This window comes from Coturnix japonica, chromosome 5, assembly GCF_054131305.1.
Source record: "Coturnix japonica strain WE chromosome 5, WE-NBRP24, whole genome shotgun sequence".
Taxonomy (NCBI): Eukaryota; Metazoa; Chordata; class Aves; order Galliformes; family Phasianidae; genus Coturnix; species Coturnix japonica.
Window position 1 is genome coordinate 55,121,166 of NC_140667.1, and position 26,748 is coordinate 55,147,913.

Below are 26,748 nucleotides of genomic sequence, written 5' to 3' on the forward strand. Positions count from 1 at the left end.
CATCCTCCTCCGAGCAGGTAAGAACACGCGTTTGGGAGTTGGATGCCACTCAAAGCAGGGCAGGTCCCTGCGAGCACAGCGCGGTTCCCAGGAGGAGGTGGAGAGCTCGGTGCAGTCCCACCACCCTGCAGCAGGACGGGGTCCCACCAGCTGAACCCGCTCTGAGTCGCCTATGGGGACACTGAGCCCTTCCTATGGCCATTTTGTCTTCCAGCCTTTCTGAGACAGCCCTGAGCTCGCCATGAAGCTGCTGAAGGAGCCCGGCTCATAGATGTTCCCAGCTGCAGGTAGGAAAGCACCGTGCATGCTTTTAACTGCAGGGAAGGGAAGGGTGGTGACAAGAGTGACCTGCTCCTGGGTTGCCATCTTAACATGCAATGGTGGCTTCAAGCCTTGAATGGTTGAACTTGATGGTCTGAGAGGTCTTTTCCAACCCAAATGACCCCACAATTCTACAGCTCTACAATTCTGTGATTTTATGATTCCATAGAGCATTAATCTGTGATTCTACAAATCTGAAATAATTCTACAATCTCACAACCCCACAGCCATTAAGTTCTGGTGTTTGCGAATGCTTTTCCATGGAGAACTTTGAGGTGACCACAAGGTTGTTGTGTTTTGCCTCCTGATGAGGACTAGGTTGGCCAAGTGTTGGCTGTGCTACCTGTGTCCCATTGATGTGCCTGGGAACAGGGGATGTGCAGGGATGAGAGTGGGGTCCTGGGGATCTGGTGGGGATGGAGCCATCTCCAGAACCCCCACCCAGCTCTGGGGGAGAGGCTGTTTGGCTGAGATCAGCCAGTTTGGATCCCATATTGTTTGTGGTGTCTCTGATGGGGATTCCCAAAGCAGCACCAGGGTGGGTGGGTTGGAGGTAGGAGGGGAAAAAAGGGCAAAAAAAAAATGTGCCCAGTGAGTCACTGATGGGAGAAGGAGAGGAAAGAAAGGCCAGGGTGGTACCTGGGGAAGGCAGGGCCCACAGGCACTGTCCATCTTGTGCCCCATCAGCTCCATTCCCATCCCTAGTACCTGGGCCCCTCCATTGGACCAGGGACCCCGGTGTTCCTTCAGGAGTTTCTGTCCTGTGTCCAGCCTAAGGATGGGGCTTGGGAGCACCTTGGGGCTTGCACAGAGCCAACCCCATGCAAATCCCTGCCTGGTGTGATGCTTGCACTCTGCTCACCCTCTGGAGCCACACAGGTTGGGATGAAGCCTGGTTCCATGCCGACACACATCACTTTGCTTGGCTGCTCCTTGCACACTTGTGCTTCTCTGGCTTGGTTGGAGTAGATGAGCTCTGCATGTCCCATGGATTGCTGGCACCCTCACAGCCTCCAGGTCTCCCCCTTTTTTCCTTTCCCTCAACACCCAGAGCAGATTGGTGTTTGCAGCATGGATCTTTGCCCTGGGTTCAGACAACAGCTGTCCTGCTGCTCACCTTGCAGCCTTCGCTGTGCCACCATCCATGGTCCTCCCAAAGTGTCCCACCCTCATGCACCCCCGGCCATCATAGCTTGTACCCATGGGACGTCCTTTTTTAAACAATTAAGAGCTTCCCCAGCTCATTTCCTTCCGTGCCCTCACAGAGTAAATCAGCTTAATTACTCATCTTGGTGCGTAATTAATTTTCTCAACTTCTTTTGATAGCTCCTCCAAAGCAAGGGAAGAGCTGTCGCTGAGCCCCCCAGACCCATTTGCTCCTTTCTGCTGGGAGCAGCTCAGAGGGGTGGAAATATCCCCAAAACTGGGGCTGAGAAGGAGATGGGGCCGTTCTCCAGGAGGTTATTCACCCCACGGATACATCCAACCCATGGATCCCATGCATTCCCTAGCAAGAACATGGGCGTGCAGCCCTAAATCCTGATCGGCCATTTTGTAGAGAGGGGTTTTTGAGGTTCTCCAGACTCAAAGATCAGCTTCATTTCCATCTCCGGGTCTTTGCTTTTAATAACAGGAGGGTCTGCTGTTGTTCGGTGGAGAGACGTTAATTACTGCTCTTACGAAAACGATGTAAATAGGGACTTGGGGAAGCAGCGAGGGTTATTAAGGCGAGGAGGCTGTAATTGCCGTGGTGCCCCTCCCTCCCCATCAGATCTCAGTGGAGGACCGGCTCAGCCAGTCGGGTGTCCCGGCCCTGGGTGTCACCTCCGGACCGACCCCACAGCGCTGCACAGCCTGGAAGTGGAGAGAGCATTGGCAAGCAAGAGGGTTTTCCTTGGGGAGAGCCTTTAGTGAGCTGCAAATGGAGGCAGCATAGCTTTGATTTTATTTAATAATGGATGAATGGACAAGGGGGAATGTTTGGAAATTGAGACAGGGGAGGTTTAGGTTGGATCTTAGGAGGAAGTTTTTCCCCCAGAGGGTGGTGACGCACTGGAACAGGTTGCCCAAGGAGGCTGTGGATGCCCCATCCCTGCAGGCATTCAAGGCCAGGCTGGATGTGGCTCTGGGCAGCCTGGGCTGCTGGTTGGTGACCCTGCACACAGCAGGGGGTTGGGGCTGGATGAGCACTGTGGGTCTTTGCAATCCAGGCCATTCTATGGCTCTATGAATGATCTGTGCTGGCGTGGAGTGTGGGTTGTGTAAGAGATGAAAGATTTCAGCAACGCGTTGGCTGAAAATATTAAAATATTAAATTAAAAAAAAAAAAAAAAAAAGGAAACAAGTGAAGAACAAATGTAAGAAGTGGAAAACAAATCACTGCCAAAACCTCTGGGAATAGAGGAAAAATAAAATGAAAACAACCCAAAAATGTAACGGCAAACTTTGTGCAGATGGTGGGGCCATGGCATGTGTCGCTCTTGGGTGGTGTCCATTGGGCTCGTGGTCTTGTGTTACCCGTTGGGCTGCCCCAGGGTCAAGGCAATATGGGGCTGCCCATGGGATTTGGCACTGTAGGGCTGTGGGGGGTGCTGGCACTGCTCCATCCCTTGCTGTAGGGTTGGTATGGGGTAGTGCAGTGGTGCACCAAGCATTGGGTGTTTGCTGTATATGGTCTGGGGAATGCAGCTCCCTCAAGTGCCCATGGAAACAGGCTGTTGTTTCTGGGGGGATAAAACAAGCAGCATCCAATTTGGGTGGAAAAAAACGCCTTTTGGTCAACCTCGGGATGGAATGCGAGGCTCCGGATGTGCTTGTTGGCTCTGCTGTTTGTGTTTGGGATCCTCGTGCTGATGGCAGTCTCCTCCCCTGCCTCTCACTGTGGAGGTTCTGGCTCTGCTGAGGGGGAATTTCCCACTGTGTCTGCAATCAGTCAGTGCTGGGGTGGAAATATGTGCCCCCTCCCTGCTTGGAGCCCACAGCTGTGGCTGTGGGGGGGCCCTCCAGCTCACTGCCTGCAAAGCATCCCATACTGTTTTGGGGCAGTTTGAGGATTTCCCCTCTCCCTTTGCTTGGGGGCAGTAGGGTGATGCTGAGTATCATCCCCCCCAGGTCCCACATTTGGCCATTGCAAGGAAGCAAAATGTCATTTTTTGGTCTTGTTTTGCATCTGGGGCCGGGGAGCCCCATGCTGCAGGAGGGATGTGGTGCTGCCATTTGGTCATTCTGTGAGTGATGAGCAGAGAGAAACACAGAGCAAGAAGGGCTGCAGGGGATGGAGGAGGGATGCTCGGTGGCTTTGCAAACAGCATGTCCCCAGGGCTGGCTTTGCTCTATTGCCATGCTCTGCTTTTGCGAGGTTTCATCCCCAGGGAAGTGGCTTAGCTGTGTAGTAACCCACGTGCTCCCTAAAACCTGGGGCTCAGCTAAAAGCTGGCTGACAAAATGGGATTGGTGGAAAAACTGTTTTTGCTCCAGCTGCTGCATGGTCCCATGGGGGATGGGGATGGGGAATGGTGATGGTGATTAGAATGGGAATGGGGATGAGGAGGGAAGATGCTGATTTGTAATATTAATCACTGAGTCATAGAATGGCCTGGGCTGCAAAGGCCCACAGTGCTCATCCAGCCCCAACCCCCTGCTGTGTGCAGGGTCACCAACCAGCAGCCCAGGCTGCCCAGAGCCACATCCAGCCTGGCCTTGAATGCCTGCAGGGATGGGGCATCCACAGCTGATTTGGCCCAGCTTGTCAGTGCCTCATTATTCCCACCTGGATGGGAAAGGATTCTTCCAGCACCAAAGGTTTGTGGCTGAGGCATAAGAAAGCAGACAGGAGCCAACAGGTAATTCTTATCCCTGTGATATCAGCAGTGTCATTTCACTTGGAAAATACATGCATTTTCCTGCTATTCTGCCCTGCTCTTCATTCTTTCCCATCGTGCTACAAGAAGGAAGGAGAAATGCCCATCCATTTGGCTGCAGGAGCTGGGCAGAGGTTTGCCATGTCCCTGTGTGGGGCACAGCTTTGTTTCAGGGTGGGGGGCTCTATTGAAAAGCAGGGCTGGGAAATGCTCCTGTGCTGCCCCATGGTGTCGTGGTCCTGTGCAAACCAAAGCAAGCAGCAAACACAGCCAAGTGCTATTTCCCTAATGGCGTGTCTCCATCTGATAGATGTGTGGGTCTGTCTCTATCTCATGTCTGGTGGGAAAAAAAAAATCTAAATTTCTTTGGCTTTGCTGTTTAAAGTTTAATTACCTTCAATGCAAACCATGTATCACAGGAGCAGGGATATTTTTGTAAGGAGCTCATGCATACCCCAGGAAGCAAAGTGCTCACTGACGTGCTCCTCCTCATGAGCAAAAACGTTTGGGCAGAGGAAAGGGAAAAGTACTTCTGCTTGTTCCCCATCAACATCACACAGTTTGTCCTCATCCTCCTTCAGATGGGAGCGTGCACAGGGCATGACAGGGAACAACATCACACTGTTGGGTATTCAGGCTGTTCTTCATGCCCTTCCCAGCTCTTCCATGCACTTCAATTAGTGCTGTCTGCAGCTAATGGGTTGGTGCAGCCCTCAGCTGGTGCTCCATCAGCTGCTGTGCTGGCGTCCCCTGGGCTCTGAGCTGTGCTGGGTGCTGCTGGAAGCACTATTTTGCATCCTCAAACACCCCTTTTTCCAGCCTATAGCAAGAAGGAATAACATTACAACTCTCAGAGCGTCACTGCAAATGCAAAGGCATTAAAAAAAGAACAGATCTGCGGAACATTTGTAACCTGTTTGCGTAATGCAAAGATATTAATTGCCAATTAGTCGTCAAGCAGGACTAAAACCATGCAGCTCGGGTAGTGCAGATGCAGCCAGCTCTCTGCAACTGGAAAAACACCGAGCACCGTGTAATTAAATGTCTCCTGCATGCTCACCCCACCTGGCTGGCCTGGGAATTGCTGCAGGAGGCTTCCCATGCTGCAGGGATGGGCGCTGCTGGGGTGGGTAGCACCAGGCTGGGTACCACTGTGCTGGGTAACCTTGGGGTGGGTACTTTGAGATGGATGCTGAGATAGGGAGCACCAGGATGGGTACCTATGGGATGGTGCCTTTGGGGTGGATGCCACCAGGATGGGTACCAGCAGGATGGGTGTCGTTAGACTGATACCATTGGGATGGGTACCATCATGTTGGTACCATTGGGATGGGTACCACCAGGATGGACACTGGGATGGGTACCACCAGGATGGACACTGGGATGGGTACCATTCGGCTGGTACCATCAGGATAGGTACTATTAGGATGAGTACTGGGATGGGTACCACCAGGATGGCTGCTGGTCTCGCTGTGCCCTGCAGACCTCAGTCTTTCCCATGGAGATGAGATGCCCACGGGTGATTCCATCTCTCAGCAGTGAGTGACCTATTTTGGATGCTAAGGAGCAGCACAGAGGCAGGAGAGCTTTGAGCAATCCCTGCTGCAGGGCTGTGAGGGTAATTGCGGTGTCTGATGGACATGGGCAGGAGGAGGTGTGGTATCGGCTTAGGCTGGGTGTGAAGCCCAATGCAAATTTGTAATTGTATTTTTAATGCAGCAGCTTAGGATCCAACACGCTCACAAACATAAACAGGGGCAGGTGACTGAAGCCTCCGATCCTGCTCTGCAGGTAAGAGTGTCTGCTGAGCTCCACGATGGAGAAATGCAAAGGGCCTTTTCCTCCTTGGAAACTGACCTGATTAGACCTGAAAAATAGGGGCTGCTACTTGAAGAGAAAAGAAGAATTTTGGGTGTTGTTTCTATTCTATGGGCTCCTATTAGGATCCCTGCTGTGCACTTCTGCTGCAGCAGCTGATATCCACGGAGAGCTAAATAACTTCCAGCAAATGGGCATCCTGCATTTGAGGTGATGTGAAACAGGCAGTGCTGGCTGGGGGATTTTGGGGCTGCATTTGTACAGGGTTCTGGGGTGAGGATCTGGGACAGAGCACATGGAAGGGCTCCTCTGTGATGGGGATCCAACAGTGTGCACTCACCCAAAACCTGCCTGAGGTTTAAGAGTACGGCAGTGGTCTGAGTGTGTGAGATCATGCCAGATCAGCATCAGATATCATCATCCCCAGAGAGTTTATGTGGGGCAGCAATGGCTGTGGCCACTTGGGCTGGAATGGAGAATGGAAGGAGTTGAAGGATGGGGGTGCATAGCCCCCACACAGCCCTCCCTGCTGCTCCGTGGTGCTGTGGGCAGAGAACATGGCTGGGTACTGTGATGGGGCACAAGGGACACGACCACAGGGGGCTGTGGTGATGCAAAGTGCTGGGAGGAGGTGGGGCGTTTGGTTATGAAGATGGATGAACGCAGTGGTTTGAACCAGAGGCCCTGGGGAAGGAGTTTTCCAGGGGTCTGGAAGCAAAGAAACCCTGTTCTGAAGAGGTAGGGTCAGTGCTGGGTGTGATCCCATCCCCATGGGATACCCACAGCTCTGCAGTGCCTGCTGCCGGGTGGTCCGGGGGCATCCAGAGCTGCACATCCCAGAGCTTCCCTTTGGCATCCGCTAAAGCCATTTCCTCTGTCTGAAGGAATCCAGATGGAAACCATCTGCTTGTTCCTGTGTCCCTCAGCCCCACATCTCCTCCTGCATCCCCTAGATGTGAATCTGTGGTCCTGCACATCCTTGTCCTGTGTTATAGATGTGTGCGCACATCCGTGTGCCAAGGGAGGGACCCGAGTGCTGTCTTCTCTAAGATGAATGATCAGAGCTGGGGGTAAGGATGCAGGGATGCTGCTAATGAGCTGCACGGCATTAACCAGCCCATGGGAGGCTGGTTAAACATTAGCCAGGATTCACCACTCAGTCCAATTTTTAAGAGCTCTGTTGAGTTCAGCTGGGTGTGGGACCGCCGTGCCAGTGACCCCACTGGGGACCAGCTCCAAATGGGCCCATATTCCTGCTGCTCTGAGTCCTGCCTGCTAATGGGGAGGTCCTCTTGCACTGCTCTGAACCTATGGGTGCTGAGAGCTGTGGGTCCAAACGCGTGGGTGCAAATGGGGTGCAGCAGCTGCAGCAGAGCGGGCAGGTTGGAGCAGCTCCAGCAGCGCGGGCGCAGGGATACTCTCTGACCCCACGTTCTGACTTTTCCACCCCGTTCCCTCAGTTTACCCTCCAGATGTGAGCAAGTGAGGGAGAGCTTTGCTGTCATGTGAGTGCGTAATTGAAACCCGCTGGGCAGCGGCTGTGGTTGGAGGTCTGGTAGGCTTTGCACTGTGGATTCTCTGCTGTCTCATAGTCCTGAATCCCTGACCATGCCCACAGCACAGCCCCATTGTGCTTCCCCACTCCCTGCCCTGCATTTTGGAACCCCCCCAAGGGAGTTCTGTCCCTGCTCTGGATGGGACCATCTCTGCAGCTGTGAGCAGGCGCACAGCCGGGCTAAAAATACTCCTGCTCTGTGCTCCTTCCTGCCTGCTCCGCTGCCTTTCCTGCATTACCGCACGTTTCCACCACTCCCAGCAGCTCCAGCAGGCTGGGGGAAAAAAAAAATCACAAAACAACAGGCAAGTCCAGAGCTCCAAAAACCCCCAAATCTCAGCTTGGCCCCAGCCTGAAGGCTTTACCAACACTTGGTGCACTCTGGGTGGATTATTCTTTTCCAACCCCATACCCAACAGCTTAATTTCACTGCTCATCTGTGCTGACTTCCCAAGAGAAGCAATATCAGGTTGGATGGAATGGGAGGTAGGTGTGGGGGGGTCTACCCTCCCCCCCAAGAAGCCCACTGAGTGCAGTGGGGCTGTGGGTGGCTCTGCATTGCTGGTATTCCTGCCCCAGTGCTGTGGCTGTGTGCCACCAGCAGCCATCCCATCCCAGCACCCGGCAGGGACAGCCCTTGTGCTCCACTCCTGGCACAGCTGAGACAGACGGCCTTGAGGACTGCATTGCCAACCCCGTGCCAGCCCTGTGTCTCCAGGATGTGCCCCATGTCACCCCATGAAGCCTGGGACTGGGTGTCATCCAAGGCTGGTTCCTGCCTCGTGGGGACTGGCTCTCTCTGGGATGCACTGGGTTGCATTGAGGTGCACTGGGATGCACCTGGATGTACTGGGTTGGGTCGCACTGGGATGTGCTGTCAAAGAGCTGACGCAACACCAGGCTCTCCATGGTTGCACTCAGATGCATTTGGATGCTGAGATGCACAGGGTTGCACTGGGATGTGCTGGGATGGGTGGTGCTGGGGTCACTCACTGCCTACCAAAGAACCGAGAGAGGACAAGTTTCCTTGGGAATCCCCCATGAAATGCAAAGGCACGGTGAAGCCCAGCCCCACGCCGGAGTTCATGGCAACGCACGGCTGTTGTGGTTCTGCACAGGGACGAGCAAGGCTTCATTATTTATTTTCTTCCCTTTATGGGCTGAGAAACCATCCCGAAGCTGAGTGCAGCCTCCCACCTCAGCCTGCGTGCTGTCTGCGGGGGGACTCCTGAGCCCAGCTCTCAGTTGGAGCAGTGGCTGTGCAACGTCCCCAAGTGGAGGTGACGGCCCTGTCCCTATGTGCACCCCAGGACCATGTGTGTGCCTCAGGATAAGGCTTATATAAAAGTAAATATGCACCCGAGGGGTTTGGGAGCCCCTGTGTAGCTGCATATCTTCAGCATTTATGGAAACAAGTGGCACAAATGGAAGAGCCCGTGGCCAACTGATGGAAGGGGTCAGGGAGCAAACCTCTTGGAGCCACACTGAGGGCATTTAGACCCTTCCCAGTGCACTTTCTTATAGGGACATGGCAAGGATGAGCCACGTGGAGCTGTGGGGTGGGATATGCAGCAGCCAGCATCGTGCTGAGCAGCACCACGGGGCAGTGCCGTGGGGAACGAGCTCTGCACGGAGCTGGGGGCTGAGGGAGGGATGAATTGATTCGTTACTCTGTTGCTTCGTTTGTCATTTTGGTCCCATCAGCAAAATCGTAGGGAAAATATGCGTGAGATAAGAGAGCTCTCACGTCTGTGCTGCCATCCCTGCCAGTAACAATGCTGATATTGAAACGCTGCTGCAAAGAGACTCGAGTGCAGATAATGCAGGGTCATGGTGAGCAGCTGCCGTCTCCCTTGGTGCAAATACATCCCCTGTACAAAATGCAGCCAGCTTTGGGACAGGGACGTTCTCACTCATAACCACAGCTCCTTCTCCTTTCCCTGGGACACACCTCACAGTGCAAGGAGCCCAGATGTAAAAAACAACAAGGAAAAAAAAAAAACACCCAAAACAGAAAGAAAAAAGCCTCCTCTGATGACTTTTTCCATCTGCGTTTCCGCTTCTGGGCATTTTTGGCATCCTTAACCACAGAGCTGAGGAAGGGAATAGTCGCCCTCATCCCTGGGGCTTTCCTTGCACGAGGAAGGCCGGCTGCCTGCTGGCCCACGTCCATCTTTCCGAGCTCTCCCTGCACAGGGAGGTGCTCGTGGCCCTGGCCTGAAATCGTCTGTTTGTCACGGGATCCGCGGCGCAGCGTCCAGGTTTGTGTTTATGGATCGCTTTGCTGGCATGCGAAACTTCTTTCTGCTGCTTTATTTGGCTGGGTCAGAGCCTCTGCAGCAGGGCACCGTGTTCCCAAGGGGTGATGGTGAGGAAGGGGCTGCCTTTGGCAGGACGGGACCTGTGCGTGTCACTGAGCCACCCTCTGTCTTGAACTTAGGAGCCCAGAACTGCCCGCAGTGCTCTAGATGTGGCCCCCCCGGGGCAGAGCAGAGCAGGAGGAGCACCTCTCCTACTCTGTGCTCCATCCATCCCAAGGGACCAATGCCTTCTTGGCCACCAATGCTGCCTCAGGGCCAACTGTTGGTCAATGGTTGGTCAACCATAAGTCAACTGTAGGTCAACCAGTGATCAACCAGTTCTTGGTCAATCACTGTCCAACCAGGACCCCCATGTCCCCTGCAGAGCTCCTCTCCAGCAGCTCAGCCCCATGCATGGAGTTATTCCTCCCCATGTGTAGGACCCTACACTTGCCTTTGTTGAACCCAAGGATTTCCAACCCTCACCAAAAGCCAGGCTGGATTTTTCCATGCCACACTCGCATCATGTAATTACCCAGCATGATCTGTTGGGCTGCAAACAGATTTCAGGAAGGAGCGTCGGGGTGTTTGCAATAGAGCTGCTCTTTATTTAGGTCCAGGAACGAGCGGCTGTTCTCTCCCACAGCCATGCAGAGATTGCGGGGGCAGAGGCGGCCTCGCAGGTCAGCCCAAAGGATGCCTATGGATGCTTAAAAGTGAGGAATAAATAACTCCTCCCAAAACAACCTCGCCATATGGCATCTCGGAGGAAGGAGCGCGGTGGAGATGCTTTGCTGCTAATTTATGGGGCTGTTGCTGCTATTCTGGTCCCGGGTCACCTATGGAGAGCAGCACACAGGTGCACGTTGTGTCCTTTGTGTGCATAGGGCATCCATGGTGCAGCTGCTGGGGCTTCAGTGGGAGCTGCCCCAGGGTCAGGCTGTGGTCCTGATGGTTCCTGAGCGCTCCCTCAGGGTGTTGGTGCCATGGTTGGTGTCTTAGAGCTCTGTCTAAGGAGGTGCACAAGGCCAGCTTGCATGGGATAGTGTGCAGCCTGATCTGATGGGTGGCAACCAGCTGGCAGCAGGGGGTTGGAACGGGATGATCTTTAAAGTCCCCTGCAATATAATCCATTCCATGACTGTATGATTCCCAGGCACCTTATGCTTGGAAGCCCAGTGGTTGGCTTGGACTGCATGAAAATCCCACTCAAAGGCTGTGCGGGGATCTTCGGGACCTCCCTGGGTGGCACAGTGGCAGCGCTGGGGGTCTGAGCGTTTGAGGCGGGTACTGGTGAGAGTCAGGGCGGTGTGACGGGGATACAGCCTGGGCATGGGGCATCCCTTCCCATGAGAATGGCTCGGGATGGACTGCGTAAAACAGCGCTGGGAGCCGGGGCTGCGTATTTCGCCCTCCAGCGATGCTCGGCTTCACCCCCAGGACCCCGGGGCTGCACTCCCCCTCCCACAGCACCCCACGGCCCAGGGGCATTCCGCCCCCCTGCCCTCCCCGCTGCCCCCTCCCATCCCTTCGCAGCGCCGAGGCGGGCTGGAGGCGGTGCCGGTGCCGCTCGGGGCGGTGCGGGCCGGGAAGGGGCGGGGGCGGCGGGTTGGGCTGGGCACGGCGCGGCTCGGATCGGATCGGCTCAGCACGGCTCAGCACAGCTCGGCTCAGTTCAGCACGGCTCGGCTCAGCACGGCTCGGCTCGGCTCGGCTCGGCTCGGCACGGAGCGCGGTCCCCGGAGCCGCAGGTAGGTGCGCACCCGGCGCCCCGCAGCGCGCTCCCAGCCCGGCTCGACTCGGAGCGGCTCGGTTCGGTTCGGTTCGGCTCGGCACAGCTCAGCCACCGCCGGCCCGCTGGGGCTGTCTCGGGTGAGCACGGACCGGCGCTGTGCGGCGGGGAGCGGCGCGGCGGCTTGTTGCATTCGGAAGCTGAGTTGGTGCCGGAGAACTGCGAGTGGCTTCATTTTCCAGGAATGCGAGTCATTTCCTCTGGCCAGTCGCAGGGAGTTGAAATTTAACAGCAGCGGGGCTGCTCCGCCAAACCCCGGCCCCGGCCCCAGCTTCGCTTCCAGGACCCCTCACCCGTGGGATCCTTCCTCGTGGGTCCCCCTGCCTGGGGATCGTGCTCATCCACGGACCGGGCTTGTGTGTGTGTCCTCTCACCGATGGGTCCCTTCACCTCTTGCCTGCCGGTCTTGTTGTTGGTGTGTTGCAGTCGTTAGTACGTTACATTCACCCAGCATCCCTACAGCCTTGCATTCACTCATAGCTCCCATTGCCTTTGGTTTGTATTCAGCCATGGGTCCCATCACTCGTGAATCCTCTTGTCCATGAGTTCTCTTGTTCATTCACCCATGGGTCCCGTTGCCCACAGGTGATTTTCACCCATAGATCCCATTGCCCATGGGTTGTACTTGCCCATGGGACCTCTTACCCATGGATCCCATCACCAGTGGGTCCCCTCACTCATAAGTTCTGTTGGCAGTGAGCTCCCTTGTGCATGGGTTGCATTTGGTCATAGATCTCGTGATGTGTGGTTTGCTTTCATCCATGGGTCCCATCACCTATGGGTTACATTCACCCATGGGTTCCATCATCAGTGGGTCACATTCACCTGTGGGTTCCATCACCCATAGGTTGCACTTGCCCATGGAATATCTCATCCTTGGGTCCTCTCACCATTGAGTCCTTGTATATTTCAGTTCTCTTGTTCATAGTTTGTGTTCATCCATGAGTCCCATCACCCATAGGTTGTGTTCACCTGTAGGTCCCATCCCCTGTGAGTTACACCCACCCTTTGGTCCCATTACGCACAGGTTACATCCACCCATGGGTCCCATCACCCATGGGCTATGTTCACCCATTGGTCCCATTGCCCATTGGTTACATCCACCCTATATGTCCCATCCCCCACTGCTTATGTTCAGCTGTAGGTCCCATTGCCCATGGGTTGCATCCACCCACACGTCCCATCACCCATGGTTTGTGTTCTCCCACTTGGCCTGCAGGTTGCATTTGCCCATGAGACCTCTCCCCCCTGGGTCCCATCATCAGCCACTCTCCTCACCCATGGTCCCTCTTGCTGGTGGGTTACACTTCCCCATGGGATGTGCCACCCATGGGATCAATCGCCCATGGATCCTGTTGTGTGTTGGTAGCCACACTTGTGGGTCCTCTTGTCTGTGGCTCCTTTTGCTTCTGGGTGCCACTCACCCATGGGTGCCCTCACCTATGGGTGCCATCCTTGCAAGACCAGCACTGGGCAAGTCCCATAGGAAGTCCCGAGGTGATCATGGCCATGGGTTGGCTGTGGGGACGCGGCAGTGGCGGTGGGAGGGACATGACGGGATGTGTTTGCTGACATCTTGCAGTTCAGAGTGAGCTTTTCCCTGCTCACAGCTGAGCATTCCCCATCCACGGGGCTGTTTTACCCTTAGAGCCAAACTCTGCCCTTCCAGGACGTGTTGGCTGTGCACGGAGCTCTGCTGCTCTGTGTTGTGTCGGTGTTTTTCCACCAGGCTCTCGAATTCTTTGGTTGAGCGCGGATTGATTCGGTCTCCGTCACTTGAGAGCAATGTTTTGTGTAAAGCCCCACGTCCCGAAGGCGCTCTGGGGTTTGGTTATAGGCGCTGCCTTTTGGCTGTCATTTGCAAAGGGTTCTTTTCATTGGAGCTCGGGTTTATCCGGCCTCTCCGAACCCCGAATCTGTAAGCAATTATGCCATGACATGAGAAGTCGGCACTCTGGAAAGGATTAATTCAGACCAGATGTAAAAATAAATGCGAATTTCAAATGAAGATGATGTCAGCTCCCTCCTGCTAAAAAAAATATAATAGACCAAAAAAAAAAAATAAAAAGCAAAGCAGCTCTGTGGACTCCAGATGGAAGATAGAAACGATGGCTGTGGGTAAAAGATCCGCCTGGCTCCTTCATTTCGTCTGGTGCTTTATTTTGTGACATTTCTCAGGCTCTGCTGGGGAAGGGCGGCGCTTTTGGGGCTGTATGGAGCACTTTGGGGCACCCAGTGGGGGTGTGGGGGGGTTCCAATGGGGGACTGCAGCTCTGTTTGCCACAGTCTGGAGCCGGACACAGAGATGCTGTGAGCTCCGGAGGGAGCGGATGGGGCTCTTGGTGTTCAAGGCATCCTTGTGTGAGTTTTGGCATAAAATGGAGCTCGTTTCGGTGTAAAATGGAGCTTGTTTTGGCACATCCTGCCCGGGACATGGGCGGTTTTGCAACCACCAACCCGCTCCCGTGGGTGAGGATTGGGGCTGGGGCAGGGCAGCACTTCCCCACGTGTGGTTACGAATCCTCATCTCCTTCCCCTGTGAGATCAGCCCTGTCCTGGGGCTACACCATGCACAAATGGGGGGCGTTGAGCTGAGCCCCAGCTGCTTTGTGGCAGCTCAGCTCCTGCCCGGAGCCGTGGGATGGGGCTCCCAAAAGGGGTTTCTGTACAGAAATCCCCTGAGCCTTCCCAAAAGCAATATGGGGAGTTTGCTCAGGGTTGAAGCACTGCGCAGGCATGAGGCTGCTGTGGGGCTTGGGTTTTGTTTTCATAGGGACTTCCATAGTTTGGAAATGGCTCTTTATTACCCTGCTCCCTATGGCTGCTTTGTGGTTGGAGAGCAGAACCCACAGCAAGTCCAAGGCCAAAATCCAAAGGATCTACGGGTGCTGCTATCAGGATGGGCTCGCTCCCTGTGGAAGTGGAGGCAGCGCTGCTTCTCTCTGTGGGCATCCTCTGGAGCTGCTGTCCTGCAGCTCGAGCACTGGAACATCCTCCTTTGGTGACATTGGAGGCATTGATGGCACTGGGAGGTCCTCATTTGGTGACACTGGGAGCCTTGGTGGCATTAGGAGATCTTGGTGGCACTGAGAAATCCTGCATTGGCAGCACTGGGAAATCTTGTCTTGGTGGCACTGGGAACCACCTGCCTTGGTGCTGACAGGGCTGGGGAATGTTTCACAGAGGCCCCGGAAGGCGTGGGGGGGTTAATGGGGCTGTGAGGCGTGGGGTGCCGGGGCGCACAAAGCCCCTCTGTTCCCTGCTCTCCTCGTATAACCCACAGCTCCGAGCACTCCTCCTCCTGGCTCTGCTGCGGGGATAATTGCTTCCAGCCGGGTGCCAGCCGCCCTGCAGCTCCTCCTTGCTGGAGACCCGAGTGGCTGTCGTGCATTTTTGGTTTGGGATGGGGATGGTGGTGGTTTGTGTGAAGCTTTGGGACTGTGCTTGCTATCTCCAAAAACCCCAAGAAATGAGGTTGGCTTTGTCCTGCAGGACGGAGCGCTGCATGCAGCCAGGGGGTCAGTTTGTAACCCCGAATGTCCCCAGGTGTCCCCAAGCTGGTGGCCGTGGGGACCCTGCAGTCTTTGGGGGCAGTGCTGGCCCTGAGCCCAGCACCCAACCAGCATTGTGGTGGATGAAGTAATGCCACACTTATAACCCGGCCCGTTTTTCCCACTGAAGGGCTCTTTCATCTCCCTCTGTTCGTTACGAGGAAGCTGTTGAGTTCGTGGAGAATAGGAGACGATTTTAATTACGGGGTGACCGCAAGCGTGCATTAATGTGGCTGTCGGGTTCGGAGACGCTGCGCTGAGCGCCGGCCCTACAACTTGTAGGAACAGCTTGCGCATACCTGTGCCCTGTGATGTGGGGCAGAACCGACTCTGAACTCTTCCAAACAAGAAATTCCTGCCCTGTGAATTCATCTTCCCATCCAGCCCTGCACTTTGTTCTGCTTTTCCTCTCCGATTGCCCTCCCGTAATCCCTCCGTTCGCTGCTATTGTGGCTCAGCAGCGCTGAAACAAAAGCTGGGGATGGGCAGAGGAGGGGAGAGGGCTGATGGGACAGGAGTTATTAAAAACAAGCAAATGAGCAGGGTGTGATGATATAATATGGTGGGGCTGGGGGGACCCGAGTGCTGTGTTATGGGTGTGCTTTGGGGATGAGCCACATTCCCAGCGGGAACGCACCAACATGCCCGTATAGCCGTGCCAAGCCTGAGCCCTCCGTCCTGTGTGGATTTTGCAGCTGCTTTGCTTGGCCACTCAAAGTGTCTTGTGGGGAAAGTTTGCTGGGGATCTCTCTGCAAATAATGGAATCCGAGGGGCTGAGCCTGCCTGCAATCCTCTCGTGCCGCTCCCAGCCCGCAGCCGTGCATGTTCAACACTCGTGTCAGTGCTTGTTTGGGCACACGGGGAGAAAAATACCTGTTTGCCGGGAATTTTCCTATCGACCACAGAGAGATGGAGTTTGCCCCCGGCTCAGGGTGAGCCAACAACTGCACGTCGGGGCTTCTTTTCCTTGTTTAAGCCTTTCCACCCGGTGCCGGCGGATGTTTTTAGGGTGCAGCGTTGGGGCGGTGCTGCGGGGGCTGCGGGGCACCTTTGGGTGGCAGTGGGTGCAGAGGGTGCTGGCACTGAGCACACCCAGCCCCGAGGCGTGCTGCCCTCCCCACCACCACCCGCCGCAGCTGCATCGCACCCAGCCCTGCAGCGGACACCAGAGCTGCCAGGTGCCCGGCCGGGGTGGGGACACTAAATACCTTCAGCCCCATTTCATTCCCCGCTGGGATTTTTAATGAAGCTTGAAACAAACCTGGCTGCTGTGCTGCTCGCTCCCAGTCAGGATTGATCATGTCTGGGCATGGACACAGTGTGCAGATGCAAGGCATGAGTGTGGTGCATGGCCACAGTGCATGGATGCAAGGCATTGTACAGTGCACGGCCACAGTGCATGACCACAGAGCGTGGATGCAAGGCATCATGCAGTGCATGGCCACAGTGCACTAATACAAGGCTAAACCGTGATGCACGGCCGCAGTGCGTGGATGCAGTGCACATTTACAGTGCAGGCACAGCTGTGGTGCATGTACTCAATGCACAGCCGTGATCCAAGGCTGCACAACTCCTTGGTGGTGCAAACCCTCTGGATTTCCCAACTCCTGCTAACCCCCAGTAGCTACCCAACGTCATCTCGCCTTGGGGCACTTCTTTCTCTGCTGTAGAAATACAGGAGTGAAATGGTTTTGGAAACCAAACATATTTTCATGTAGAGCAAAGCTGAAATGTGATGAATCGAGAGGCACCATCGCGTCCTCAGAGAAAAAAAAAGAGGGATTTGCTTTGATTGTAATGATCCGTGCTCATTATTTCACACGTGCCTTTGTGCCCCTGTGGGTAGTGATAGCATGAGGGGCACCTCAGGAATATTTGCCCTGGGATCCGGGCTGTATATTTGCCCTGGGATCCGGGCTGCGCAGGCCGGCAGTGCCCTGGTTCCTCACCCCAGCGCTTGCTGGCTTTCTGATGCTCCGGAAGGGGGGCTGGTCCTGTGGCCAGAGGTGGCAGGGAAGAGCCTGCTGTGTTCCCAGCACAGAGCCTTTTTTTGGTTATTGTTCTATGATGCCAGGAAAGTCATTGCTGAGGTTTTTCTGAAATAGAGCTGGGAGAATAAAACCGCTGCTTCAGGCGTTTTGGGCTGAGCTGCAGTCCCACGCTGCCCAAGGCCTGGGAGGGCCAGCAGCATCACGGGTGGTGTGAGCGCCATGGGCACGTGGTGGGGCTGTGGGATGGGGTCTGGTGTGGGACTCAGCACCTCCCTGTCCCACAGGGATGGCGCCCGTGGGGACCAAGGCCGCCCCGTCCTGCCGGTGAGGTGCCCACTGCCCCCAGCCCAGCCTGGCCGTGCTGCCCACGATGAACAAGCTGCCCTTCCACAACAACCGAGTCATGCAGGACCGCCGCAGCGTGTGCATCTTCCTCCCCAACGACGACTCCCTCAACATCATCATCAATGTAAGCTTGGGGACCATGGGGTGTTTTTTTCCAAGCTCTCCTTTGGCTTCTGCTTTTAATTTTGAGCCTGCTGCCCTCTCCTTGCTGGAGAAACCCACATGGCACATCACTCTGCATCAGCTCTCAGCACTCTCCAGCTTCTTGAACCATGGGCACCAAGCGTGAACTTCCTTTACTTGGCTTCTTTCTTTAAATTGCTGCTACCCAATATTCCATTTTCTGCCCACTTTGTCTTGCTAATGGGGACTCACATTTGGTCTCCATGGGAAACCAAGACTTGGACCCCAGCTGGTGACAGCACTTGAGTACATGGCAGGGGTGGGTGCTGCTGTCCATGGTTTGCGCCCAGGACACGGGTGTGCTTTCCACAGGTGAAGATCCTGTGCCACGAGCTCCTCGTGCAGGTGTGTGACCTCCTGAGGCTGAAGGACTGCCACCTCTTTGGGCTCAGCGTCATCCAGAGTAAGTGTGGGGCTCACCCCGTGGCCCTGGTGGCAATGGGGACGTGTCGTGATGCTCACCCTGCCCAACTCCCTCCCAGACAATGAGCACGTCTACATGGACCTGGCCCAGAAACTCTACAAGTACTGTCCCAAGGAGTGGAAGAAGGAGGCCAGCAAGGTCAGCGGTGAGGTGTTGCATGGAGAGATGACGGCACTAAGGCCACCTCTGTCCCCGGCGCAGGTCACTGTCCCTGCGCAGCCGCGGGCTGGGGGTGGGCATGGTGCTGAGAGCCCATGTGGGTGGTGTATGGGGGTGAGGGCTGTGCTCGGTGGCTGTCGCCCCAGTGTCACCACACCATGCAGGGATGTGTCCTCCACCAGAACCCTATTCCTCCCTTGCTTCCCAGCGGGTGAAGGGATGGGATGGGATGGGATGGGATGGGATGGGATGGGATGGGATGGGATGGGATGGGATGGGATGGGATGGGATGGGATGGGATGGGATGGGATGGAGGAAGGATGGGGAAGGTGGCTGCCGACCCAATAAGGTTTTCAGACCCAACCTTTACATTTTATAACTCCAAATCCCCTTTGTTTTTTTGACATAAGGCACATTTGGGGGGAAAATGAGAGGTGGTGCTGGGGAGGGGAATTGCCAAGACCAGCCCTTGTGCTGGAGCCTGGTGCACTTTGGGGACCGGCGGTCACAGCATGACACCGGGATGTTCTCAGAGGCCCTGAATGTGTTCTGTGTTCCAGGGGATCGACCAGTTTGGCCCCCCCATGATCATCCACTTCCGAGTGCAGTACTACGTGGAGAATGGTCGGCTGATCAGGTGTGAGGCCAGGGCACAGCGCCCCAAATACTTTCAGAAGTGTTCAGGCACCCAGTGCTCACCCCTTCCTGTTAGTTCAGCTGTACTGTCCCTGTCCCTATCCATCTGTGTGCCAAGGAACCCTTCCCATCCCATAGCAAAGGCATTGTGGCACCGAGGGCATGGTCACTGGGCATGGTGTGAATGGGTTGGGATTGGGCTTGGGGATCTTGGAGGTCTTTTCCAACCTCAGTGATTCCACGAGTCTATGACTTTGGGGGTTGGTTGACCATTCTCAGGGTCTGCCTCTCTCTGGGATATGTTGGGGACACGGTGGCCATATAGGGATGCTTTTGTAGGCTTGTAGGGTTTTGTAGTCCCAGCAGCAAACTGCATGGAACTGCATGGCTGCTGGGGTCCCTCCAGCATCCCCAAATTTCTCATCCCTGCAGTGACCGCACGGCACGGTACTACTACTACTGGCATCTGCGCAAGCAAGTGCTGCACTCACAGTGTGTGCTGCGAGAAGAAGCCTATTTCCTGCTCACTGCCTTCGCCCTGCAAGCTGACCTGGGAGACTTCAAACGCAACAAGCACTATGGGAAGTACTTCGAGCCCGAAGCCTATTTTCCTGCCTGGGTAAGTGCTGTGTGACATGAAGTTGGGCTCAAGTTGTGCTTGCAGCAGAAGGAGTGATGCTGTGTCCACACTTCGGGGTTATTAATAACCACTGACAACTGTGAGGCTGCAAATAGCTGCAGGCCTAGGCTGGGGCTGGGCAGTAGCGTCAGAGTGGCCACACCAGTGATGGGGATTTCCCTGTGTTTGCTATGGGGGTGTTCACTATGGGGCTGCTCTGTGTGCTACCTGGCACTGCAGTGTCACCTGGCCATCCCTAGGTGTCCCCTGCAGACTGTGCAGCCCCGCTGTCCCTGTGCACAGCCCATCCCCCAAAATCCCAGTTGTTGGCTAACCAGTGCATACGTGAGTTAAGGAGGTGCAGTGTGCTGCACTCACAGTGCTCCAACACCAAACAGCTGACCCTTTCCCAGGGCACCCCACAGCCCAGGCTTCTGGAATAGGAAAATGTATAAAAGCTGTAGGTGCTGCTGCGTGCTTTGATTTATGATGGGTATTCCTTGGATTTGCCCCAAATCCGCCTGCTTTGCTGTTTTTTGTACTCATGATGGCCTCAGGGCTGTGTCCCTGCCCTATGTGAAGCCTGGTGTGTAGGAATGGGTGCTTCTGTGCTGCTGGTGGGGATTTTGCCACCAGAAGTTGAGCATTACGAGGACGTTGCTCCACAAATCTCTGCAGCAGAAGGCATTGCTCCAGTTTTCCATTGCCTTGGATGAGCTTCTCATCTCCTTTAACCAGGTGGTGGCAAAGCGGGGCCGGGACTACATCCTGAAGCACATCCCCAACATGCACAAAGATCAGTTTGCCCTGACGGCCTCTGAAGCCCACCTGAAGTACATCAAGGAGGCTGTGCGGCTGGACGACGTGGCCGTGCACTACTACCGGCTGTACAAGGTGGGACTGGGGCTGCTGCCCAGCCCCAACCTTGCTGTGCTTGGCCCAAATCAGGCTGCCCAGGGCCCCATCCAGCCTTCTGTTCATCCCTAAGCCCAACACCACCCCACCATGCCCACTGACTGTATCTCTCAGTGCCACATCCACAGCTCTGGGTCACTGCAAGGGATGGTGACCCCACTACTCCATGAGCAGCTGTGCCACTGCAGCGCTGCTCTTTCAAAGCTGAAATGATTCCTAATATCCAACCTGAACCTCCCCTGTGACAACTTCAAGCCATCACCTCTTGAAGGTCCTTCAGAGTTTCCTCTTTAGATATGGGCATTCTGGGGAGGTGAGGTGGGACCAGCTGACCAGGGACCAGTGTGTGCATCATTAATTGTACAAGCCCAGCATGCAGCATCTGCTGCAGCAGGAGATGGGGTAACCAGAGGGGACAGCTGGGTTGTGGGGGCAGATTTATCCACTTTATCAGAATCGTAGAATCACAGAACGGCTTAGGTTGGAAGGGACCCCAAGGATCATGAAGCTCCAACCCCCCCCCACAGGCAGGGCCACCAACCTCCACATTGATACCAGCCCAGGCTGCCCAGGGCCCCATCCAACCTGGCCTTGAACACCTCCAGGGATGGACGGGGCATCCACAGCCTCTCTGGGCAGCTGTTCCAGCACCTCACCGCTCTCACAGTAAAGAACTTCCCCTGACATCCAACCTAAACCTTCCCTCCTTTGCACTTTATGGCACAAATTTAAAAGCATCTCATATCTCCTCTCAGGACAAGAGGGAGGTGGACGCGTCGCTGACACTGGGGCTGACGACACGGGGCATTCAGATCTTCCAGGTATGCAGCACCTGCTCCCAGCTCCATCCCTGCAGGATGCTCCCACTGCCACCCTTACCCCCACCTTTATCATCAAGTCATAGAATCACAGCATGGCCTGGGTTGCAAAGGCCCACAGTGCTCATCCAGCTCCAACCCCCTGCTGTGTGCAGGGTCACCAACCAGCAGCCCAGGCTGCCCAGAGCCACATCCAGCCTGGCCTTGAATGCCTGCAGGGATGGGGCATCCACAGCCTCCTTGGGCAACCTGTTCCAGTGCGTCACCACCCTCTATCTGCTTACAGAACCTGGATGAGGAGAAGCAGCTGCTCTATGACTTCCCCTGGACCAACGTGGGCAAACTGGTGTTTGTGGTGAGTGTGGAGCCACACACAGCAGGGCTGGTTTGTGGTGTGCTGCTCTGGAGGGGCTGAGCTTCCCCATCTCCTGCACAGGGCAAGAAGTTTGAGATCCTTCCTGACGGGCTGCCCTCAGCCAGGAAGCTCATCTACTACACGGGCTGCCCACTGCGCTCCCGACACCTCCTGCAGCTGCTGAGCAGCAGCCACCGGCTGTACATGAACCTGCAGCCCGTGCTGCGACAGGTCCGCAGGCTGGAGGAGAATGAGGGTAAGTGCCCAATGTTCCCCAAATCCTGCTTGTGTGTGGACATGGAGCTGCCCTGCGGGTTCCCATGGTGGTCTTGTTCTGATTCTGCCCCATCAGAACTGTTCCCCTGGCTGTGGTGGATGCCTGCAAACCCCCAGGAATGGTTACATGCCCTGCTGTGGTCCCTGAGGGTCTCAGTGTGTCAGTGCAATGTTCCCAGTGCCCTCATCCCTTCTCCAGGCTCAGAAAGCCCTTGCACAACCATAAGATTCTCCTCCTCCTACTACTTCACTTCCTCTTCTTTCTCTTCTTTCTCCTCCTCCTTTTTATCTTTGTCTTTACCTCCTCCTTCTCCTTGTTGTCTTCCTCCTTTTCTTCCAATTCCTCCCCCCTTTCCTTCTTCCTCCTGTTCCTCCTCTTCTTCCTCTTACTCCTCTTTTTCTTTCTCTTCCTTCTTTTCCTCTTACTTCTCTTCTTCTTTTTCTTTCTCTTAGTCCTTATTCTCTTCCTTGTCTTTCACCCTTTTATATCCAATTCCTCCTCCTCCTCCTCCTCTTCCTCTTCCTCTTCCTCTTCCTCTTCTTTCTCTTTGTCCTCCTCCTTCTCTTCCTCTACCTTGTCTTATTCCTCCTCTTCCTCCAGCTCATCCTTTTTTTCTTCCTCCTTCTCTTCCTCCTCCTCTTCTTCTTTCTCCTCTTCCTCCTCCTGTTCCTTCTTCTCACTTTCCTCCTCCACTGGAGGAAGGACACAGCACAGAGCCCAGCAGGCCCAAAGCTCCTCACCCACCCCCAGCAGCCTCCAAATGCCATCTAGGCAGGGCCAGCTCCCAGTGTACCACCCAGCTGTGTTTGGATCATTGTCCCTGGGTTCTGGAGCTACCTGGGTGCCATGTATACTATGTGTCCATCCTGACAGAGAAGAAGCAGTACCGTGAGTCGTACATCAGCGACACGCTGGACCTGGACATGGATCAGCTGGAGAAGCGCTCGCGGGCCAGTGGGAGCAGCGCCGGCAGCATCCGGCACAAGCGCCTGTCCCGGCACTCCACCACCAGCCACAGCAGCTCCCACACCTCGGGCATTGAGGCTGACCCCAAACCCCGGGATATGGGACCTGAGGATGCTGGTGTCCACCGCAAGCTGAAGACCTGCAGCTCCATGACCAGCCACGGCAGCTCCCACACCTCCGGCGTGGAGAGTGGGGGCAAGGACAGGCTGGAGGAGGATCTGCAGGATGACGGTGAGAGACCCCAGGGTGTGTAAGTTGGGTACTGGTGGGCTTGGTGGGAGTGTGGCATGGAGGTGACCGTGCCCATCCCTCCTGGCTTAGAGATTGAGATGCTGGTGGATGACCCTCGGGAGCTGGAGAGAGCGGGCGAGCTGGCACTGGAGGTGAGCCCCGACATGTGTGTGTACATCACCGAGGACATGCTGCTGTCACGCAAGTTCAACGGGCACTCAGGTAATGCCACGCTCCATAGAATCACAGAATATCCCAAGTCGGAAGGGATCCCTAAGGGTTGTGGGGTCCTGCTCCAAGCTCCACACCTGGAACACCCAAAGATCAGACCTTATGTCTGAGAGCCTGGTCCAAATGGTTCTTGAACTCCGGCAAGCTCAGTGCTTTCGGGAACCTGTTCCATGCCCGCCTCCCTCTGGTGCAGGGCCTGACATCCATCCTGATCCTCCCCTTCACCTCTGCTCCTGCATTTCCTCCTCCATCCTGTGTGATGCAGTGCTGGGCAGACCAAAATTAGCCTGGGTATTCCTTTGGTGTGCAGGGAAAATCTGTTTGTCCCATGGCTGGGAGTGGAGGTGAGGCGTATTCAACCTGATAGGACTGTAAAGATGTTGGGGAATTTGCAGGTTTTTTCAGGGGAAGAGTCACTTGAACTTTTTTGGGTGATGCTTATGGAAGGGAAGCACAAATCCATGCAGGAAACTCCTGCAAGAAGGCATGGATGACCACAAAAGGTCAACAGGCAGAGAGTGGTGGGAGACATCTGGGGACACATGGGGACAAAGGTATCAGATGGAGACGGTGGGAATAATTTTGGCTTTGGGTGTCATTTTGGTGTGCCCTCCTCTGCCTCTCTTGGATATCCAACCTGACTGGGCACAGCTGCCCAGCAGTGCTGGGCTCACCATCCCCAGAGGTGCTCCAGAGCCGTGGGGATGTGGCACTGAGGGACGTGAGCAGTGGGCACAGTGGGGTGGGCTGGGGTTGGGCTGGGGGGTCTCAGAGGTCTTTTCCAACCTGAATGATTCTGTGATCCCACACAGGGCTGATCGTAAAGGAGCTCAGCTCCTCCACCTCCAGCTCCTCAGAGACGGTGGTGAAGCTCCGTGGGCAGAGCACCGACTCCTTACCCCAGGTGGGTCCAGTGATGCTCCTCACCCCTCTCCCTGCTCCCAGTGGTGTTTCATGTCCCCCCACACCGCTGACCCCCTTCCCCTCACACAGACGGCGTGCAGGAAACCCAAAACGTCGACGGATCGGCACAGCCTGAGCCTGGACGACATCCGGCTCTACCAGAAGGACTTCCTGCAGCTGGCAGACCTGTGCCAGGACACGGCGCAGAGCTTCACCTTCGGCTGCAGCCACGGCCTGGGCGACGACGGCCTCTACTGCAACGGCTGCCTGGCCCGGCAGTGCCTCAACATCCAGGAGGGTTTCCCCGCCAAACGGACCAGCAAATACTTCTCACTGGACCTCACCCACGATGAAGTCCCTGAGTTCGTCGTCTGAAGGCGCTGGGGACAGCACTGGCTGCTGCCCAGGGGGGTCCGGGCCCCACCGAGCCCCAGTGTGGTCTACCCCAACCCTCCCCACCATGGGGACGGCTGAGCTCAGAGCAGGGCTGGGGGATGGGGATGGGTTCCTCAGCATCCTTCCGCCTCTGGAAGTTGATGTGTGTGCGTGAATCTCATTTCACCTCGGAGAAGCTCAAGGCGCTCATCCAGCCAAAGCCAACCCCTGGTTTCCCAGTGGCAAAATGGGGATTCTCCCCCACCCCGACCCCTGTCCTTGGCATTGCCTGCTGGGAAGGAAAGGCCAGACTGCTGCGTCCAAGTCAAGCCAAAGAGATGTAAATACCCCAAAGGCCAGTAATGGGAAGTGAGAATTAAGCAATAAGCACCAGGGCTGTCTGTGCATGGGGGAGCAGCGCTGGAGCCCGGCTCTGAGCAGTGCTGCTCGGGGGCTTCGTGGAGCTTTGTTGTACAAAAACACATCCAGAAACCAAAAATAGCACAAAAAGGCAAAGGAGAGCGGAGAACGTCGTCTGTAACAGTGCCACAATAGTGCTTCCCGATACGTAGGAGTCACATATATAAATATATCCAAGTACGTATGTTTATATATGCCTGGATCTTATAGACCCATTTTCATTCTATCCCCAACCACCTTTTATGCAAAGGATACGCCTCTCTCCGACGAAGCATACGGACAATCATTTGTATTCCAAAGCACCCAGGGGAGAAAACGGACCTTCCTATTGAGGACAACGTGGTGTGCAGCTGCATTGGGAGCCCTCAGTGCATCCTTCAGCCCTTATGGATCCAAGAGCTCTGCTGGGTGACGGTGCTGCTGTGTGCCCAGGAGGTGTAAGGCCGCCGGTACCAGGGGGTGCAATGTGATGTGCACAGCACAATGCCTTCTTCATTGCTATTTTTAATAAGAGTTTAGCCATCGACAGCCAAAGTTTTACCCTATTTTGATATACCACCTTTTTTTCTTTCTTTTTTTTTTTTTTTTTTTTTTAAACTGGAAAGTTTTCTTATATATATATATATATAAAATATATATATTGTTTTATAAATAAGCACAACCTTATTTTTCTAAGAGACGTTGTTGGGGACGGGGGGCGATCGGTGCCCAAATAAAGCAGAGCAGAGCTGCGTTCAGCAGCACGGTGATGCTGTGTGTGATCAGAGGAGGCCCATGGAGGTCCCTTCCGACCCAAAGCCCTTCTGTGGTTCTGTGATCCAAAGGAATCTCCCACTCTGGTTTTGGGGCCTTATGGGCAGGGCACGGCTCTGACACCGCATCCCAGGGTGGGATGGGGTGGGCAGGAGGATCCTCTGTGCTCATACCCAGCCTCTGCAGGGGCATAAATGTATAACTGATGGCTCAGCACTGCTCAGCGGTGCTGGCAGATCCCCCAGCCCCAACACCAGGCTGCAGGATACAGAGATGCTGTTCATGCTGCACATGCCTGGGATGGGACGGGGGTTGGTGGCCTTTGGTACCGCTGGTCCTTCAGCAATAAGGAGCCTTGTTGTCTGTGCAGACTGAATCGTCCTTTCTGTGAAAGGATCTTCCTATGGGAGGGCGAGTGGCCGTGTTGCAAAATGAAAAGCCAAAAATTGCAGCTGAATGCATAGGGAATCTTGGAGCGACGTGGTTTTGAAGCAGTGACCTTTGCTGTGTGCCTTGGGACAATAAAGTGACCGCTGTTTGCATTGCTGTGCCTCATGGAAATTGGAGGAGCTCTGGGTCATAAAGGAGTGATGGAATGTGGAGGGATGTTGTTGTGTGTGGGCCACATGTGTCATGCTCTGCTCCTTATCGCTGCTGTGGGACAGGCAGGTGTGGGATCCCCAGCTCTGACCCCTGGCAGTGGAACCAAGCCATGGCATTTGCTGCCATCCTGTGGCACCTCTGGGTGGCAGCTGGGCTGTATCCCTGTCCCCATCCCACATAGGGCCTCGAGGACAGCAGCCACCAGTGCAATGAGTATGGCTGTTCTCTGCTGTGGCTCATATAGGGTCTCCATCCCTCTCTGTGCTGGCTGTGTCCCAAATGCCACTGATTTGAGCTTGTCTCAGGTGTCATCTGCCAGTGGGTCCCTGACCCTGTTTCCAGCCCT

General features: G+C 55.2%; 1 protein-coding gene across 3 annotated transcripts; it reads left to right on the forward strand.

The window, feature by feature from the left end:
* Nucleotides 1-26,341, forward strand: FRMD6 (FERM domain containing 6). 3 transcript variants are annotated; one of them, XM_085547869.1, is made up of 15 exons: nt 1-17; nt 215-287; nt 17,474-17,658; nt 18,030-18,120; nt 18,200-18,342; nt 18,861-18,937; nt 19,369-19,555; nt 20,294-20,449; nt 21,226-21,291; nt 21,575-21,643; nt 21,725-21,899; nt 22,794-23,117; nt 23,208-23,339; nt 24,161-24,252; nt 24,342-26,341. In XM_085547869.1, the coding sequence occupies exons 3-15, from the start codon at nt 17,560-17,562 to the stop codon at nt 24,624-24,626; spliced, it is 1,896 nt and encodes a 631-aa protein (XP_085403995.1). In that variant the 5' UTR covers nt 1-17; nt 215-287; nt 17,474-17,559; the 3' UTR covers nt 24,627-26,341. The 3 variants fall into 3 exon arrangements, with proteins under 3 accessions (XP_085403995.1, XP_085403994.1, XP_085403996.1); XM_085547868.1 differs by lacking the exons at nt 1-17; nt 215-287 and adding an exon at nt 11,467-11,605; XM_085547870.1 differs by lacking the exons at nt 1-17; nt 215-287 and adding an exon at nt 11,467-11,605 and having other exon boundaries at nt 18,200-18,279.
* The last annotated feature ends 407 nt before the right edge of the window (nt 26,342-26,748 follow it).